Genomic DNA, 19,573 nt, shown 5'->3' with positions numbered 1-19,573 from the left:
CACAGAACTCGAATCGCGGCACGTTGCCCACCGGACGGACAATTCTGTCATGACCCTCTCGGACCAACGCCGGGAACTAGTCACGGGTGGGCCTTTCGGCCTCACCACGATCGTGCCAATCGGCCCCCCGCGTGGGATAGGGTTGTTCGCCAAATTCGATTGACCTAAGTACCCACACGGAGGGTAGACCGGGCGATCGCACCTCGCCGCAGGTCGACTCCTGACACGGGCCACTTTAAGCGACCCGTTCCGTACTATCGGGATAACCGAGCGGTGTTATCATCAACCTCGACGGTTCTGATTAATTATCGGGCGTATTTAGCCCACTATCAACCCTTTACGTGAAGTAAGATGGAGATTCAATTAAAGAAAAGACGAAGCGAAACGGGAAAACAGTTCAACATGAGGCACATTTATTCCGCGGCACAAGGAAAGCACACATATACAATTACAACAATTATGCACCAAAAGCAGATGTTACAAAAGAAACACAACAATGCAGATCTACGACCGACGACACGAGCACACGGCAACACTTACAGTTTTACTTTACAGACGGCGCCGACAACACATTTACTCAAAAGCAAAAGAAAAGGGCCACCCTCAACGACAAGGGGACAGACGGGGCCTGTGGGCGCGAGACCGGGTGGAGCCTACCCGTCTTGTGATGAGCCGCAAATGTGGCGGCGGTGCCCCGACTCCGCGCTCCTCCGCGGGTTTCGTTGGCACTGCTTGGAATGGGGTGGGAACGGGGCCCCCTTTCCGCACTATCTCAGCGCGGGGGGGGGGGGGGAAGGGGGGAATTGTTGATGCTCTGGGGAAAGAGGATAGCTGGCTTGCTTGGGTCCCGCGACGAGCGACTCCACTGCGACCTCGACCGCGCTCCCGGCTTCCCCTCTCTGCAGCTCCCCGACAGGCTCCGAACCCCGACAGACTGACTCTCCTCCAGACCCGTCTTGACTGCTGCTGCCACACTCTGCCGCTGCCACACTTCTCCAACTCGCCCGAGCCCAAAACTCACTAAATTCGCCCCACGCTCGGCGCTTTATAGTGGTGTAGGAGATCCCATATTCAAATTTCTGGATCAGAACGAGTTCGGGGGTGGAGTCACGCTCGCCCATTGGACGGAGAAAAAGGGGCGTGAATCTCCCCTGATCCTCGAATTTGCATATATCGATTCTACTCCGACGCGCCTGGAGGCGGGGCCAAACCGCCCCGCGCTTGCTGATTGGACGGATCAGAAGTGGGCGTGTATCATTCCTGATCCGACTTCTCCTCGGAAAGGCCGCACTTTGTACCCGCGGCTCGGCGCGCATCTTGCAAGAGTCCAGGACAGCCCGACGCCTGGCCATGGTGCCGTTTGGAATGGCGGTGATGCGATGTTTGTAGGAGCGAGTTGTGAAGGTAAAGGTCGTGTCTGTTGGCGTTGTTGTTGTTGTGAAGCGGCGTTGCGGTTGGTGGTTGTTGTGTGATGGCGGTTGAGACGTGGTTGGTTCAAAATAAAGATAGAACAGAAAAACAGCTATCTTAAAGGGTCGCAGCCCGAATGAATCACATTTATTCCCTCTAAACAACGGGTTTGGGGCTAACTACACATGTACTTACAGAGATATCTCACCTACGGGACCTGAATGGTTGTTTGCGAATTTCCTCAACCGCAACAATATAATTAGATAACACAAAAGGTTTTTGGTTCCTCCGAATTAAAAAAAAACAAAAGTATGATTTTTATTCAAAAAAATCAAACACAGTAGTTGGAAATATCACCGAATGTTTGGTTTGAATCACAAAGGAATGTGTAACGGCATCAACACCACAAACATTTGAAGTGTCAACATAGGTATGGTATATTAAGTGACGTTTTAGATTTAAAAAAAAAACTTTTACTTTGCTACATATGCCTACTGTACTTTACTATTAGGATGGTAAGATACCCTAGAACCTCGAGGTGTGTGCACTCATCCGAGCTGTCCAGTCCGAGTTCGAATCTCAGCCAAGCTAAGACTACAACAATGGTGTTTCGCATACAGTGCGAGGCATCAATGTGTGTGCCGTGCCTCGGGTGAACGATAAACGGGCGGCCCATCTGTCAGCATTCGTTGGCGGACGTTAAAGATCCCACTGTGTCCGCCGCAAATGTGCGAGCTATCAGACACCCTGAACAAATTACAAATTCCTGCCTCGACTGCAAAGAAAAGTCGTCTTGCATTCATGGAGTTCCACTTCTTGCCATCTCAGGAGCAGGTTCTGCACTATAAACAAATCAGAATGTTCATGTGAACGGTCTTCTTTGGGTAAGGCCAAGACACACAAACACTGCTTGCTTTACGACCGAGATTTCCAACAACATTCGTGCACAGGATGCTGGTTTCTAAAACAACCAGGACGTGAGAAAAACAGCGATAAAATAAAAAATATTTCAGGGAGTAGTACTTGTAGTCCCCACTCAGCAAACACGAAACGTACTTAAAACTAAGCCATAACGGTCTCGTAATGTCACGTACCTGGTCAGGACTCAAGATAGACAACCAGGTACAAGACACAAGGACCGGACGTCGACAGCGAAGTTGGCACAGTCTCGAGGTCATATATTCTGAGAAAACTATTGGTGATTAGTGGCTTTCACAACACTGTACAAAGATGATCAAATTATGGGGGGGGAGGGGTAGTTGTAGTCCTTTGATGGATTATGGACATTTTATTTTTGTACACGAGGCCAACATCCGGTGGTTTCAAATATGTCCAAGCCCTTTTGAATACATCCGAAACCACGTGCTCAGCATCAGCAATAAGCCCACATCCTCGGCCCCCACCCCTCCCAATATCATCAAATCAAATAAAAAAAAATTTACATCCACAAACAAAAGAAAAAAAAAAACTGGATGAGGTCGAGAAGATCGGTATTTCAAACTGAAGGCACCACCAGCTCGTCCAGCCGCTCAGTCGGTATGGACCTGAACCGAGCCTACGAGGTGGTTTCATTGGTGGGGACTTCATTTTTCCACTCGACACAATATGGGTGCTTCAAATCCCCTTTTTGTTTTATACAATTCTCACTCTCCTATTCTTCCATCCAAAAATACTCTTTCAATCCTTGGTATGCCTGGTGTTGGCTTAATGGTTAAGGTAGTGGGCTTGGGATCCTAGGGTCCTGAGTTCAAATCCCGCTCAGCTGTTGAATTAACACCAGGTGGGGTTGACTCTGCCTGTCATCCTTCCGAGGTCGGCAAAATGAGTGCCAGCATGCTGGTATACTGTGTCGGAGTGGCGACCCGTCCAGGATTGTTCCCAATAGCCAAGGAGACTGCTTCGGCGGCACCAACGCTCTGCACAGAGTATGGTCCTAATGGATGGATGGAATCCTTGGTGTCGGTGCCTTGTTGCCCCACATTACCCCCAAACTCTTTCAGGAGAGAGGAAAAATCCCAGATGTTTCTCAGTACATAATAACCAGCTGTCTTACTCCATTGCCATGATCAGCTGATGAAATGTGCGTTTTAGTGTTTGGATGGGTGATGGCTCGGGCCAGAGAGACATAATCTCCGCTTCCTGCATCATATATTTTTCACCATGATTATTAAGCAAGTCCTTCATGTGGCGTACAAAGCATCCTTAACTTTTCACCAACTTCCTGACAAACCGGTCGACTCAGAAAGGCAGTCATGTTAAGTAGCTTTCCAACTCCCAGGGCCCCAGTGTCGTAGAGATTTGTGCGTAATCATCCAGGTCCATCTCCGAGGTGCTCACATCACTTCTGTTGAGAGACGTAGGCAACGGCTCAAGAAGGTGGAACCGAGTTGTTGAAACCTCAGCGTTGTCACCTGATGGATGATGACTATTCAAAATGGTTTGCACGTTTGGAAATTCTAGCACAAAGTTGGCAAGTTCAGGGGTATCGTAAATTACTGGACCATCATGGTGCACAGGTGCTAAATCTTTGAACGGCTCCTCTCTCGTGCTATCTAGGCTGCTACGGTGAACTGGGCCGAGCAGGAACACCATGGCATCACCAGAGCCACCCTCTCCTACCAAGCATTGTTGAGAGGTTTGTTCGGTGGCAGACTCCTCATTGCGCTTGCACTCAAAGCCTGTTGGTTCCTGTTGGAGTGAAGCTGGAACAAAAGTTTCAGGAACAAAACCATTGGCAGTACAAGGTTGTTTGAAATCTGCATTTCTCACAAGTGCTTCAGCGATGTATGGCTGTCCGGTCAGTGGGTTTGATGGTGACGTCTGTTTGTGTAAAAAACTTTGCAAGTCAAATGCAGGTATGAACCCATGGTCTGAGGCCTGCTTGGCTGCTTTTGACATATCCTCAGCTGAGATGTAGGCCTCAAACGCTGGCATCCTCCATGCATCTTCTCCATACGTTTCTGCAGGGAGGTCTTTGGATTCAGACCCAGGATGTTCAGGCAAACAGGCACCAACAACCTGTCCGGTTGAACATACGGCCACGTACGTCAAGCCCGTCGTCCCTTTGTCACCACAATGATCTTCACCAAAGTATTCATGGAGACTGGATTCTTCAGCAGAGGGCAGAATGGAAGTAATGGATGTCAGGGATTGGACTATTTCTACAGGGATGAATGGAGCTTCACAAAAAGCAGTTGGGGTCTTGAATGCAACTGAAAATAACTAAGGGGGGGGGGGGAGAGGGTGGTGAGAAAGATGCAAGACAGAACAAGAGACATAGAGATAGTTACAAATAGTTTCCAAGCAAAAATAGAGGATTAAACTTCAAAATAAATCGAGATACACTGTGATGGCACCTCATGAAGAAAAATTACACAAAACAGTAATCTTGTTAGAGTGTTGGTCAAAGTGAGATTAAACGAATCAACCAACAAGTGAAGGTAAGTAAATGAGTATAATAAAAGTGACAATTGCCTTGCAATACATGTCCTCAACCAGTCCCAATGAGGGTGGTTAAAAATAAATAAATAAACAAATAAATAAACAAATAAATAAATAAACAAATAAACAAATAAACAAATAAATAAATAAATAAATAAATAAATAAATAAATAAATAAATAAATAAATAAATAAATAAATAAATAAATAAATAAATAAATAAATAAATAAATAAATAAATAAGGATTTAAAAATAAAATAAAATAAATGGGTTGCGAAGATCCATGGGCTGGCAGGATAGTCCAGAGGTGTGCACACTCCCCTCTGAGCCATCTCGCCTGGGTTCAAATTCCGGTACAGCTATGAACTACCATCCTGGTGTTTTGCAGGAATGGCAATTCAGCGTGTGCGGGATGTCCCTCGGATGGATGTTAAAGCATTAGTTAGTGGAAATTAAAGATCTCTGTGTCCTTCACGAAGAGTCGCTGAGTTATCTCCAGCACCCTGAACAAATGACAAATTCCTGCCACTTTCAGTCAAGTGTCAGGCCCGGCTCACCGCTTCATGAAAGACTTCGTTAAAAACATTCCCCAGCCAACCAATTGAGGTCATTAAAGTAGTAGTAGTAGTAGTAGTAGTAGTAGTAGTAGTAGTAGTAGTAGTAATAGTAGTAGTAAAAGATCTATATAAAGAAAAATGAAAGCACCACCAAATGGTGCAGCTGCCCATGGGGCAAGGCTCAGGTTGGGTGTTTCAGCCGAGTAGTGCTTGAGTCCCCGATGAAGACCACTCGGTGGTGGAATTGTTCGACCTGAGCCTTGCTTGCTGGGCAGCAATACCACATGGTGGTGCTTTCATTTTTTATTTAGTGGTGTCGATTTTATTACTAACTTTGTTGCCAGTTGGCAGTACACGCTCCAGCCAGTGCTTCGGGTCAGGAATGGTCGGCCATATCTTGTGCCTGATTCTGCGCAACAACAAAATGATAATTATGATCATAATAATGATACAATCACACACAACTGATCCAAGCTGTGCCAATGGTTTCACAACTTCAGGACTATTCTACGAAGATTTCTTGTTGCCCGTCATTGCATTATAATTTTTGCACATTTGGGTACTTTCACACTTGCCTTTTTTCAGCAACAATCCCAGATAGTTCATCATCTTGTATCTTACTATTCCCTCATTTGCCCGCTCCTTCCCCTACTCCCCCCCTCCCCCCACTCTCAGTCCCCAATAGAAGAGAAGAAGAAGAACTCCTTTCACATCTTCAGACACATATGGCTGCTGAGACAGTTTATCCTTGGCAAGCCCCCTCAATAACCTCTAATGTATGAGGGGCATTCCAAATGTTCTATAGATGCCCATTACACACACACACACACACACACACACACACACACACACACACACACACACACACACACACACACACGTCTCACCACTCACCTCTCTCTTTGGAAGTACAATGCAATGGATGCAATGAAGGAACACACTACACTCAGGGGTAAGATGCAGTGCAGAAAAAGCCAGTCTGTGTCATCGTTGCTGGGACCTGGCAAAAACACACCGACATGGAAATTAAAGCATCATTTATAAACTGCACGCACTAATGACCTCCGCCACCGAAGGTGGGCGGAGGTTGCGTTTTCACCCCCGTCTATCTGTCAGCAGGATATCTCAAAAGGTTATGGACACATTCAGGCCAAATTTGATGGACAGGTTGGGTGTGTGGCAAGGATGAAGTGGTCCGATTTTGGTGAAGATCCAGATCCAGGTACAATAATTTTTTTTTTTTAATGATTCTTCACCATCGAGAGATGTGGCCAAAAACGATATATCGCACGGTCTCAAAAACTTGTGGACGGATGACAACTTGGTGGATGAGTTGGGGGTGGGTGACGAGAACAAGCCGATTCGATTTTGGTTCAGGTCCGGATCCAGATCCGGCCTATCAGTGGGATACAAAACGTAAAGTGGTCTGCCTGACGGAGGTACGCGCTCCACCGAGTGCCGTTCGAGTTAATCAATGCAATGAACACAAGGGACACCATCTTATACACATTTTTGACGACCACACTGACAGTCAAACATTTCGAAATAGCATCAAAATATGCAAGCCAGAGCTCTCACATATGGCAAGCAGGGTCCCCGCATTTCTCATCGGTGCAAACCCATCGACCGGTTTCATCATTACTGGGAGGATGGGGAGGGGTGTGGCTTCCCATATAGAGAATTTAGGGTAATCAAAGAAATTTAAATAAATTTGCTTGGTAAATAACACAAATCAATGGTTAATCCGTTATCAATAGCTATCAACACTATCCTGGGCACCAACAGGCAACAGGAAACCCCAGGAATCGTTTCACTTTGGAGGAATGTCGAAGGCTCAAATTGCCATTTCAAAACAGAGCAGTCGAAGGTCCAGGTCCGGTTACCCCAGGGCACGGGGATTTAAAAGATGCCCATCTTTTCCCTCTGGCTCCTCATTTTAATGGCAACGTTGACTGAAGCGATAAATCATCCAATACAGTCGTAATAATCATCCTCATTGGACGTCTCTCAAAAGTGAGGGAATTTTACTTCAAGGGTTGCTCGATAAACCCAAGGACACTTTTCCCATCCCAGAGATGCTCTTCAACGACATAACTGAAACGGAAGGGGCACAATGTGGAACCTCGTACAGGGTGCTGTCAACCCTTGCTAACCATCTGGATATAACCCTGCTTGGTTTTTGGCCTAACCTGGTGGTACAGTTTCCTGGGAGAAGACGACAGGACTCCAGCTGCTCCAAAATCCTTCATAATCTTTCGGCCTGGCTCGAACTCGCACCATGAGCTTCAAATTTATTGGAACAAAAGATAACAAGTCCGATGTTTCCTTCTTAGACTGCTGCGGCACAGACAGAAAAAAAAGAAAAGAAAAGAAAAACAATAGCAATTAGAATGGAAATGATTCCATCCATCCATGGGGGACCATACTCTGTGCAGAGCGTCGGTGCTGCCTAAGCAGTCTCCTTGGCTATTGGGCACAATCCTGGACGGGTCGCCACTCCGACACAGGATACCAACAAGCTGGTACTCATTTTGCCGACCTCGGAAGGAAGACAGGCAGAGTCAACCCCACCTGGTATTAATTCAACAGCCGAATGGGATTTGAACTCAGGATCCTTGGATCCCAAGCCCACCACCCTAACCATTAAGCCAACACCAAGCATCAAATGATTCCAATGTTCTTTTGTGAGAATGACAGAATTTACAAGTACGAATCATGCAAATGTTCCTCGGTGTAACAACAATATCTGCATAATTAATCATGTTAAATAACCCCGCCGGATGAACGAAACATTTTGGGAAGTGGGTCATCGTCGTTCGTATGGAGCACATGATTGTGGGTTAACATCAGTTCTCACAGGGTTGTGGCAGTGCTGCTGATGCACCCCCCCTTATTGAAGGACACTGTGGGGTGATTAGCATCCACCAACTAATGCCGGCAGATGGGACGCCCGTTTAACGTCCATCCAAGGGACGGCTCACATTAATAACCTGCCCGCAAAACACCAGGATGGAGATTTATAGCTCGGGTCGGAATTCAAACCCAGGTGAGACAGCTCAGTAATGAGTGTGTTGACAATGGGCAATGAGTGGGAAGGAATAAGTCAAACAATTCAAGATTCAATCGTAAAAACCCTGGGATTCTACTCCAGAGTACCAAAGTGAGGTGAGAATCGCTGCTCGATATGAAAACGCAAACGTGTTGATAAAAAGAAATACACACAGTTGCCCCACGTGCAACACATACCTGCCATTTCCCATCAGGCAACTTGCGGAAATCAACCTGGAAATTATACTTTTTCAGGTACACAGCGGCCGGACTTTTCCAGGTGACCATGCCGTCCTGGATGGTCACCGAGTGGGGTGCGGGTGGCACCACTGCGACAACACACAAGTGACCACATCAAATAACAAAAGTGTACTGCCATGCGAAACCATCACACCGCCAAAGCAAATCAATTAACGAAAGCACCACACCGCAAACGGACGAAGCAAAATCCTAAAATTATACAGTTAAACACAACCGGCCAGCAAGCGACAAAAGCCAAGGGTCATGAGGGATTTAACTTGGTCTTTTACCATTATGCGTTGGATCAAATTTCGAGAGGACCTTCGTTTCCCTTCCTCCAACACGGCTGGCCAGGTACACGTTGAAGGTGCACCAGTGTCTCAGACGAGTCTCAGGTTCCTCACATTGCGCAACAGGACAGGTGGCGTTCCGATTGGCCGTGAAACATGGGCAGGAGCCAGGACTGGAATTGGTGGGTATACAATAACCACTGCGCAAATGACAACAACTCAACTAAGATTTCAACCTCAGATGTGCCAGGATTAAAAAAAAACGACAACAACAAAACAAACCTGGAAAGTTCATAGAACACCTTACATCATGCAGTCTTGATAAAAAGGACATGAGGAGGGTCCTTTAAACTCTTGCTTTGCGTTTCCGAGCACGATCTCCACGAGCTTAATTGTTCGTGAACTTCGAAAGGCTGCGCGATGGTAACCATACAAAAAATGATGGGTCAAACGGAACTGCACAGAGCTGAACCTTCTGCCAACTCCGCCTTCAGAGTGTGCAACAAATTTGATTGTTCGAGACGGCACAAAATTTTGCCCAAATACTGCTAGGGTTTTCGCAGTGGAGACGAGGCAATTTGTGTTCCAGTGTTGAAATAAAATAACGGTCTTAAAGGGTGGAGAAAAAAAAAAAAACATTTATTCGGAAGTTTACCGCTGCTGATGCACCGTCTTTTACGCCACCTTATTTCACACGTTACATTCGTTCTTGATGCGTCCTTTATGACGTCCCTAAAAACTACGTTTTTCTCTTCGGAATGATGGTTGGCAGCGAGTGTCCCGGAAGCAGCCGAGAAAAGAGAGTGGCATCTATATGTGGGAGAATTGCGTGTCCAGCCTGTGGGACATGCGGATAGCTCAGATTGCAGAGCACTGGGACAGTTTTCTGGAGGATTGGGGTTTGATTCCTGGTCTTGTTTGGAGTAGCTGTTCTGAGAGAGCGCATACAGAGGAGTAAGATGCATACAAAGCTGAGAGGCACTTCAAAAATCACAGTTGTGCTTGGGAAAGCAGACGAGCGTGCTCGAAGTTGAATTTTTTTTTTTTTTTCGTGAGTGCCAAACCATTTCTGCCAGTACTCATTGGAAAACCTAATATTAACAAGAGTGCAAGTGAGCACAATATACGCCCGAACAAGAAGGTATATACAGAATTGTGCTACTACATGGAAAACAGCATCCTGGTTGCCATGGCAACCACTTTAGATGACGAATGTATGTCACGACACGCCGTCTCCACAGTCAGTACCTATGTACCAAATATGAAACGTGAAAGTTGAAAACTTTGGGAGTTAGAGTGCGGACAGGAACGGACGGATGGAGAGACAGACGGACAGAGACAGACGGACGACCGGTATCACATAATACGTCCCGATATAGAAATATATATATATATATATATATATATATATATATATATATATATATATATATATATATGTGTGTGAACCCGTTTGTAATCCCTGGCGGTTAGAGCATTAAACAGTACCAAAGTGCAAATCTGAGTGACGTTCCGATTAATTGGGCTGGGGGTGCGAATGTGGAACAAAGATAGATATGGCATCTTTTCGGGGAATAATAAACTCCCATAAACACGGAGGAGCGTGGGAAGGGAGGGGTGGGGAAACGTATGAAATGCACCATATTGCCATGGAAACAAGGATACCCCAAACTCAACGATTTGGGATTTCAATCACGAGTATTAGTCCAAGAGGGAATTATAAACGTCTGCAAAACTCAGGCAAATGGAAATGGTAATTTGTAAACATATTAAACAATATAATTAATTTGCAAACATCAGATCGCGTTCAACACATGGAAAGCGTCATGGTTAATTGTGCGACAGACAAGGATAAAAAGTGGAGGGGGGGTGGGGGGGGAAGGGAGAAATAAATAAATAAATAAATAAAAGATCAATAAACTCATCGTTTCTACTTTGACAACATTAATATCTGTATCAATAAATGGTGTGGACAAAAAAAAAAAAAACAAGAAAAAGAAAAGCAGAACATGAAAGGATATACAGGAAAAGCAGTGGTTGTGTCAAGGAGGAAGTTTCATGCAAATCAGAACCAAGATGAGTAGTCAAAAGCCAATCATGATACCTCTCGTTATCTAAAGCCTCAAACCGAAGAGTCTGCTCCGTCCCATTGGGTAACGAGCATTGAAGATGGCGTGTGGTTGGGCCGTAGAGAGCCATGCAGCGCACACCAGTTGATCCTACCACAAGCACAGAGTCATCACCACTTTGTGGCTTTGTAAGGGAGATCACACTTCCACCATTACAATTACCCTCACACGCCAATTGTTCCGTCCTTCGAACACATCATACCTTGAACCCAACATCTCAATGATATGGTTTGTTGACAATTTAATGTTTCTAACAAACAAAGGAATATTAAGCATTTGTATTTTCATGGTAAAGAACACAGCAAATAAAAAGTCATCGACAGGTGTGGAAACATTCGGAGGAAGGTCAAGGGGGTTGAGTTACTAGAGGGAAATGATTACTTATAACGTACCGGTTTAGAACGTACCACCAGGAGCATCGAATAGAAAACGTTATCGACAGGGCATTAAGGTACATCTATGTGCGGACTCACACACAAATGGATTTCAATAGTTTCTCCCCTCCCTTCGGGAACGGGCGAGGCAAACTATAACAACAACAACAATAATCATAATAATAGAAATACAAAATTGTGTGATCTGCAAAATTTGAAGAGAGCATATACCACAATAACCTTAAATGAAACCACTTCAAGAATAAATAAATAAATTCCAATAAATGTCAGTGTGTGTGTGTGTGCGTGCAAGCGCAGGCGCGCGCATGTCAGTCAGAGTGTCTCCTCCATAAGTCCAAAACTATGAAACCTATCAGCCGTAAACTTTGCATGCATACTAAAAAAATCTCCAAGAAAGTGCAGGAGTGAAAATTGGGTGTTTGGGTTAATTAAAACACCCCTTTTGAAGATAATGAACGGCCTTATTTAATTATATCCTTCATCAGGCGTATCTTCGGTCACCTCACTCTCTGAGGTCTTAAGGTGTATCTTGGGTTTCTTCGCTGGGGTCTGAAACCGCCACGTTTTTTTGGCCTGCTCAACCATTCAATGACTTGGAACAGGCCACAACAATTTCTTGATGAAAAAGTTTTTTGTTTTTTTTTCCACTTTCCTCACTCATATCATCGAATTCCTGTTCATCAGAGCTACAAATCACTGGGTGCATTGCAATGCTAATGAACGCCCAGACACGCCAGGATTCGTGGCTGTATTTCATTTCCGCACGTGCCATACTCTCGAGAATCTCTTAAACTAAGCCGAATTACAAAATATCAGCTCCAGAATTGAACTTAGCAGCAGTTCTGACTCCTAAGAAAATGTTCAGTTGTGTAATTTCGACATAGCTATCGCTCTGCAACCATTTAATTGGGGTGCTTTCTTGGGTGCTTAAGCCGCTTGCCAAGCACCCTACAGTTGATGGTCGTACAGTTTGTGTCGTGATCGGGATGTGCAGTCAGCAGTTGCTACAATGTGGAGGTACATATATGGGTATATTGCATCTGTAATTTAGGGACACTCCACAGGTGTGAGGTGTGAGCGAATGCCTGCATGCTTGGTTACATGTGCACCATGGTGGCAAAATTTCATCCCATATTTTGGAAGTTATAAATTTTTAACCTCAGCAGCGTACAAGCGATCACATTGTCCTTTGTCCTCGTGACTGCTTCAAAAGCAAATGTTTATTTTATACGGCTCGGTGCGCTTTCTCTTTGTGAGTGTCAAAGCAAAATATATTTGATAACACTCGATTTCTGAGCAGTTTGCCACAGTGACGCGTTTTCTCAATTACAGAGCCAAACGTTTTCTCCCTGTCATACAACAATTGTGTGTGTGTGTTGCTCATAAAGTATAACATATTCTCTGCTAACTCACCTACCCCCACTACCCCAACCCTCTCCTTCTCCCTCTCTTTGTCCCATCCTCACTCCTCCCCCTCCTAATACAGTGCACCATCCTCTCACACCTCTCTCTCTCTCTCTTTCTGTTTCCGAAAGTATCTGGAAGGTGGTTATGCCCGGATGGTGGTTATCTCCGCACATGTATGAACCATGATGATGTCAGGATGGACCCTCCCCTCACACTGCCTTCCCTTCTATTCACGCTGTCTTCCCTCCCCCACCCCTCGTTACTCCCCCTCCACTCCACATTCTCTCCTGCTTCCTCACTCCCCCACCTCACTCCTCACTCCTCCTCCCTGCCTCAATCTCCCTCCCCCTCTCCTCCTCGCTCCCCTCCCTACTCCCTCTTCTCCTCGCTCCCCTCCTTTAATATTCCGGTCAGCGAAGCAACGGGTTGTATTTGCTCGTGAATGAATAAAAACAAAACAAAAAAACCCATCTCAGACACACAGACACACGTAATCACCAGATTCCGCAGCATGTAAGGTGAGAAAGATCCAAAAGACCCACAACATGCAGTACGAACACAGCACTCTGAGCCTTTCCTCCTTCGACTCCATCTTCACCACCCCCATCCCCGACCTCAAGTCTATCTGGCCAATCTGTGAGGGAGACAACATTCCACCATCCAGAAAATTGTACTTATTAGGAAAACTTTTCAGGCCTTATGCTTCTATAAACACAGATGGTTAATCTACTCAGTATTGTTAAGACAGAATAAGTGGAAAATCACAAGGGAAACATTCTTGCCAAGTTATTGCTCTCCTTCAGCTCCAGGTGTACTTCATGATCAAGCTGGATGTACGTGCACGTCTTACTGATGTTCTCACCTATTTCACCGCTACAACTATTCCCACATTCTTGTGGGGTTGGCCGTGGGAAGTTTTTGGCCCGAGTCCGACTGATGTTCTCACCATCGGGAATAGTCACAGGTGCCTTACCTTTTGTGCGCCACATAGTGCTGATTTGCATATCTGAGTTCGAATGACTCAATACCTGGAATTTGCTTTCCTTTGAAAAGTACACGAGATAATAGTTATTGAGAATTTAAAACAACCACCATGACTGATTCACCTTGGTGTGGGGTTCAGTCTCAGCACTCGAGTCCTGACTCAGTCCAATTTCCAGGTTGATAGTGACAACTTGGGGTGTTTCTAATCAAGTCCGAGTCTCTCGATGCAGTTTTATGGCTTCACCTCATATTTATAAGATAAAATGACCTCTTTTTGCATGCAAAGTCAAAACTCATGGAAGAAGTAGAACACAGAACGAATCAGGATGCAAAAGAACAAAAGGAACAGCCAGCAGGAATAGGGAAGGGGAGGGTGGGGTGGTGACCAACAGTAGGGCTGAGGGACAAAATAGACAGAGACGGACATACAAGGGATGCATGTACGAATGAGGGGTATGAGAGACAGCAGGAAGTGTACAAGATGGATATAGAAACAAACTCTTTGGAAGAAAAAAAAAGAACTGGAAATTTTGGGGTTGGAGGGGTTAACGTGGGTAGAAAGGATCATGGTTTTTGGATGGGTGGTGGGATTTGACCGAGATGGTGGTGAACAGCTCTCTTGAAAAGCTGCCCCATGACAGTTAGTGTGGGGTCATTAGAGACCCAACTATCAGTTTAAACATTCATTTCAAACATTGTCATAGTCACACATTCTGTGCCGCCTCCTATTCGTGAAAGGTTTAGAGCGATTCCAAAACAAAGGAGCCAGTCTCCATTAGATCTCCATCGATGCAAATCAATCTCGATAAGTATAATTATTTGTTACTTCTGCCACCAAAGGTGGACAGAGGTTAGGTTGTCACCCCTATTTATCTAACTGTGAGCAGGATGACTCATAAAGTTATGGACAATTCAGATGAAACTTGGTGGACAGCTTGGGTGGATGACCAGGACGAATTGATTAGACGACCGGGCACGCCTGCACCTCCGGGTGGAAGTACCCTTCTCGGCCCATGTGCGGTGGGCAATGTGCTGCGGCACAGACTTGAAAATGCACTTTATAATTGTTGAAAGAAATATTCAACAAAATGGAATAAATTCTTCCTCGTCACACACGCAACCTTTGCACTAAGTTTTGTCCAAATCCATCAACTTTTTGAGATAGCCTGTTCACAGACAGACAAGTAGACAGACAAACAGAGGTGAAAACATAACCAGGTGGTGGAGGTAACAAAGGAAGTAGATTTATAATACCAGCAAATACCAAAGGTGGTGAGCTATTTCTACAACATCGATTTTGGAGTTTCAGTGACATCCACATTTAATCCATTAAAGTGAGATCTTGATGAAGATCTGGATCTGGAAGCACGAATTTAAAAAAAATATACATCAAAAGTGATTATTCACCATTGAGGGATGAGTGATAGGGCCAAAAACGATATATACATATATATATATATATATATATATATATATATATATATATATACATATATATATATATATATATATATATATATATATATATATCTTCTTCTTCTTCTTCTTTCGGCTGCTCCCGTTAGGGGTCGCCACAGCGGATCATCCGTATGATCCGCATAGTGATTTGGCACATGTTTTACGCCGGATGCCCTTCCTGACGCAACCCTGGTCGCCTCTTACGACATAGGGATATGGTACACCTATTTTAACCGGGGTATACACCAGCCCAGTATACTGGTGCTCATTTCGCCGACCTCGGAAGGATGACAGGCTGAGTAAACCCCCTGGTGTATTAATTCAGTGGCCCAACGGGGCTTGAACTCAGGACCTCTTGGATCCCAAGCCGCTACCCTAACCACTGCGCCAACACCAGGCTATATATATATATATATATATATATATATATATATATATATATATATATATATATATATATATATATAATCCATCCATTAGGACCATACTCTGTACAGAGCGTTGGTGCTGCCTAAGCAGTCTCCTTGGCGATTGGACACAATCCCGGACGGGTCGCCACTCCGCCACAGGATACCAGCAAGGTGGCACTCATTTTGCCGACCTCGGAAGGATAATCGGCAAAGTCAACCCCACCGGGTATTAATTCAACAGCTGAGTGGGATTTGAACTCAGGATGCTAGGATACCTAGGATACCAAGGATACCAAGTCCACCACCCGAACCATTAAGCCAACACCAGGCATCTCGATATAGATATACATATATACATCAACACAATGATATTCAAAATGGTTATGGACGGATTCGGACAAAACTTCGTGGACAGTTTTGGTCTGTTACAAGGTCAAGACGATTCGATTTTAGTGAAGATTCGGATCCGGATCTGAGAATTCTTTGAGTGATCCTTCACCACCGAACGACAGGATCGACCAATAACTATACATAGGACGATATCTCAAAAAGGTTGTGGATGGATTTGGACGAAACTTGGTGGACAGGTTGTGCGTTTGACAAGGACAGGTTGTGCGTTTAACAAGAACAAGCCGATTCGATTTTGGTTCAGGTCTGAATCCAGATCCGCCCCATCAGTGGGATACAAACGGTGACCTGTTCAACCTGGTGGGGGGAGAGAGAGAGACAGAGAGAGACAGAGAGAGGTGCGCTCTACCGCGTGTCCTTGTAGTTGGTGTTGAGATCATCCTCCAGGTTGTCAGTATCTCACACTTTGACAATGACCTCTAAATATCATTCATGACCTTTATCCGTGACAATGACCCCCACCCCCAACCCGTGAACAGTGGTTAAAATACCCATCTGGTCGAGTTCGTGATAACTTCTGATTCGCTCTTTGTTCCTTCATCAAAGATCTCATTTCCAGATAAGGTGGAAACAAAAACTTTAATTGGGAACAAAAGCGATATTAATCAAAGTAGTGAAAACTTCCTTAAAAGGGGGGGGGGGTAGTAAAGGTAGTTCGTTTACTTGGTTAGTAGTATAAGTAGTACATCGACAATCAAGCCAAGTAAAGTGAATGAAAGGAAAAAAAAAAGAATTGTAAACACCTGTAATTATCAGAGGCAAGGTACACCAAGGTGAGCACGAGTGAGCAGGTGGACAAGAAACGTGCGCAGAGGTGAGGGTGGTGATCTGGTGGTGATCTGGTGGTGATCTGGTGGTGATCATGTATCACAATGGAGGGTGAAAGCGACTTTGACGGCGTTAAAACGAAACGAGCGTAGTGAAGGTAGCAAGGCTTTGTAGCACGTCGTACTGGGCAGCGATTGAAGCGACACGACTACCCGGTTGTACGTGCGACACGTTTCGCGTTCGCGACATACCGCAAACCAGACGAACACGCCGATTGTCGATGATGACGCATCGCCACTAGCGAATTTCTTTAAGGAAACCTACTGAGAGGGAGTTGAACCCTCATCGAATGTGCACTCGCTCACTCTTTGTACATTAAAGGGAAGGAGCAAGCAAGACACGACTTGACAAACAGCGAGTGCAGGTCGTGTCTTCTGAGTACTTCGTTTATCGATCGGAATTCGGTTGGCTGGACACGCCTCCCGCGTAGGCCACGCCCCCACGATTAGCCCCGCCCCCACGATTAGCCCCGCCCCCTCCCCCTCCGGCGGCGCTGACTCCTGTGCGAATTATTTGTTTTCCGCGAATTTTAACCAAGTGATTCAATTTTCATTCCCAACGGCCAACGAGTCACCTTAACGGTTTATTGCTTGTCCGTCCAAGAGAGCACAACGCATGAGGGCCTTGTTTGGTTCATCACTTCCCGCTGTATACGATGTTTACACTTAGTTGACACTTTACATTTTTTTTCATTGTAATCACTGTAATTCCCAAAAATAATCGCTTGTGTGTCGTTGGTTGTTGGCTCCAAATGCGGCTTCAGAAGGCGGAGCGGAGTCCTCCCAGGTCTCGAGGTATCCACGTAAGTTTCAGTAAGGGATCATGATTCATGGAGCGTTTTGTGAAGTTTTTTTTGTTCTCAAAGTTTTGCTCCGAAGACTCTTTTCAGGATCGTCACTGAGCCCCGGACAGCTTTCAACTGCAGTCCATTTGTCATAATATTCCCAGAGATGGATGGTTTTGAAGACCAACATGTATATATGTATGTGTGTGTATATATATATATATATATATATATATATATATATATATATATATATATATATATATATATATATATACATATACATATATATGTGTATGTAGTGTTGCGAATCTGGAAGCCATGAGCACACAAATATACAGGTCCAATAGAACAGTTATATCGGTAAGTATGTGTTTTAGTTAGGGTCCCCATCCCGTGTCTAATGGGTATTAAATGTACATGCGCTGCGAAGTTACTTTGATAGTCAGGGTTTTCTTTTCTTTTTACACCACCAACATCAACCACAACAGCGCCAGCATCATCCTCACCTTCACCTCGCTTCCTCACGCCGACGACATGGTGGGCGGAGTTCAAGGAGGAGCCTCGCGGCGGCCCTCGACCTATCAGCGTGCTACGGGTGGGGTGGCCGCCGCTCAGCCAATCTGACCCCACGACGGTGAGAAAGGTGTCCGCGTGACGTCACCACGCCCCTGGGCCAATTGACGGACTTGCCGTTCGTTTTGGCCATTGATAGGGCGACGAGCGATTTTGCACGCCAAAACCGTCCGGTGAGGGAGAGCGGGGAGGGCGGAGGAGTCCCTCCCCCCCCCCCGAGACAGGGTGAATAACGGCGCGGCGCGATCAGACCAAAGGGCTTGGCTTCGCTTGAGAGATCCTCCTCTTCCTCAACAAGCGATCCTCCTTCTCGACAAGAACCGCAAGGGTTGTGGGCCGTGTCTCGGTCGGTGAACCAGGAGAGAGAAATGGGTGACACGAGTGGAGACCACATTCGCCCGAGACGAGTGGTTGTCGCGTTCGTCTCACACACGAGAGGTCTGAGTCCCACCACCATGCCAGCTCGAAGACCACACGAGGTGGACAGGTCCGAGGCAGGCTCTGGTCTTCAGCTCGCCTTTCCCTCCAAGCTGGAGGCTTCAATAAAGACTGTGGCCACCGGTTCTTGGGTGCAGGTGTGTGTGTGTGTGTGTGTGTGTGTGTGTGTGTGTGTGTGTGTGTGTGTGTGTGTGTGTGTGTGTGTGTTTGTGGCGCCAGTCTATTAAGTAAAACTGTTGAATGCCTTGTACATTATTTGCATTTCATTCCTTCTATAGTTGGATAACTCTGCCTTCTTGCGTACTCCCTTGCCCCTTTATAAATAAATACATTTGTTAAATGTATCAGTTCCTTGCTGTGTTTCTTCGATTGGCTTAGCGTGATGCGTGTTGGAGAATTAGCAAGGCCGTTGTTGCCGCCGTAAGCGGACATTTGGACCGACGGATCTCGGTGATCATCCGGTCGGGTCGCACACGGTTCGAGCACTCTAGCGGCTCCTTCCGTACGAGCACAATCGAGGGTGTGAATCCTCGTTAGATCGCCACATGGTCTTCTAGGTATTTTGAAGATTGGCAAATAACCCTGTACCACGTGGTGGATTTCTTTACGATTCACGGTCCTGTGAGGGACCCGTACCTTTCAGAGTTCTCCGGAAAGGTACGATCTAAATTCCGGGTGTTCGGTAGAGTCGGCCCTACTGCTCTATCAAGCGGACGAGCTCGTCGCCGATACCCGCCCGCAACAATATGTGTATGTGTGTGTGTATATAT

The 19,573-nt window shown here is 45.6% G+C and overlaps 1 protein-coding gene across 7 annotated transcripts in view; it reads right to left on the bottom strand.

Moving 5' to 3' along the window:
• VPS26C (VPS26 endosomal protein sorting factor C) overlaps window positions 1-17,405 on the bottom strand; it is a 43,060-nt gene extending 25,655 nt beyond the window's left edge. The window contains exons 1-9 of one of the 7 annotated variants that reach the window (XM_085859947.1): window positions 16,921-17,405; window positions 13,416-13,551; window positions 11,091-11,205; window positions 8,987-9,186; window positions 8,655-8,785; window positions 7,598-7,745; window positions 6,303-6,408; window positions 5,742-5,817; window positions 392-4,632 (exon numbers count right to left, since the gene is read on the bottom strand). In XM_085859947.1, the coding sequence (XP_085716073.1) occupies window positions 3,661-4,632; window positions 5,742-5,817; window positions 6,303-6,408; window positions 7,598-7,745; window positions 8,655-8,785; window positions 8,987-9,186; window positions 11,091-11,205; window positions 13,416-13,524 (1,857 nt within the window). In that variant the 5' untranslated portion in view covers window positions 13,525-13,551; window positions 16,921-17,405 and the 3' untranslated portion in view covers window positions 392-3,660. Of the gene's footprint in view, window positions 1-391; window positions 4,633-5,741; window positions 5,818-6,302; window positions 6,409-7,597; window positions 7,746-8,654; window positions 8,786-8,986; window positions 9,187-11,090; window positions 11,206-13,415; window positions 13,552-16,920 lie in introns of those variants that run through there. The other 6 variants (XM_085859949.1, XM_085859948.1, XM_085859945.1 and 3 more) reach the window with 6 other exon arrangements.
• Window positions 17,406-19,573: the final 2,168 nt, after the last annotated feature.

Source organism: Eptatretus burgeri, chromosome 16, assembly GCF_056783735.1.
Source record: "Eptatretus burgeri isolate ZD-2024b chromosome 16, Ebu_testis_v1, whole genome shotgun sequence".
NCBI lineage: Eukaryota > Metazoa > Chordata > Myxini > Myxiniformes > Myxinidae > Eptatretus > Eptatretus burgeri.
Note: the sequence above shows the minus strand (reverse complement) of the source record. Positions and strands in the feature narration are given on the sequence as shown.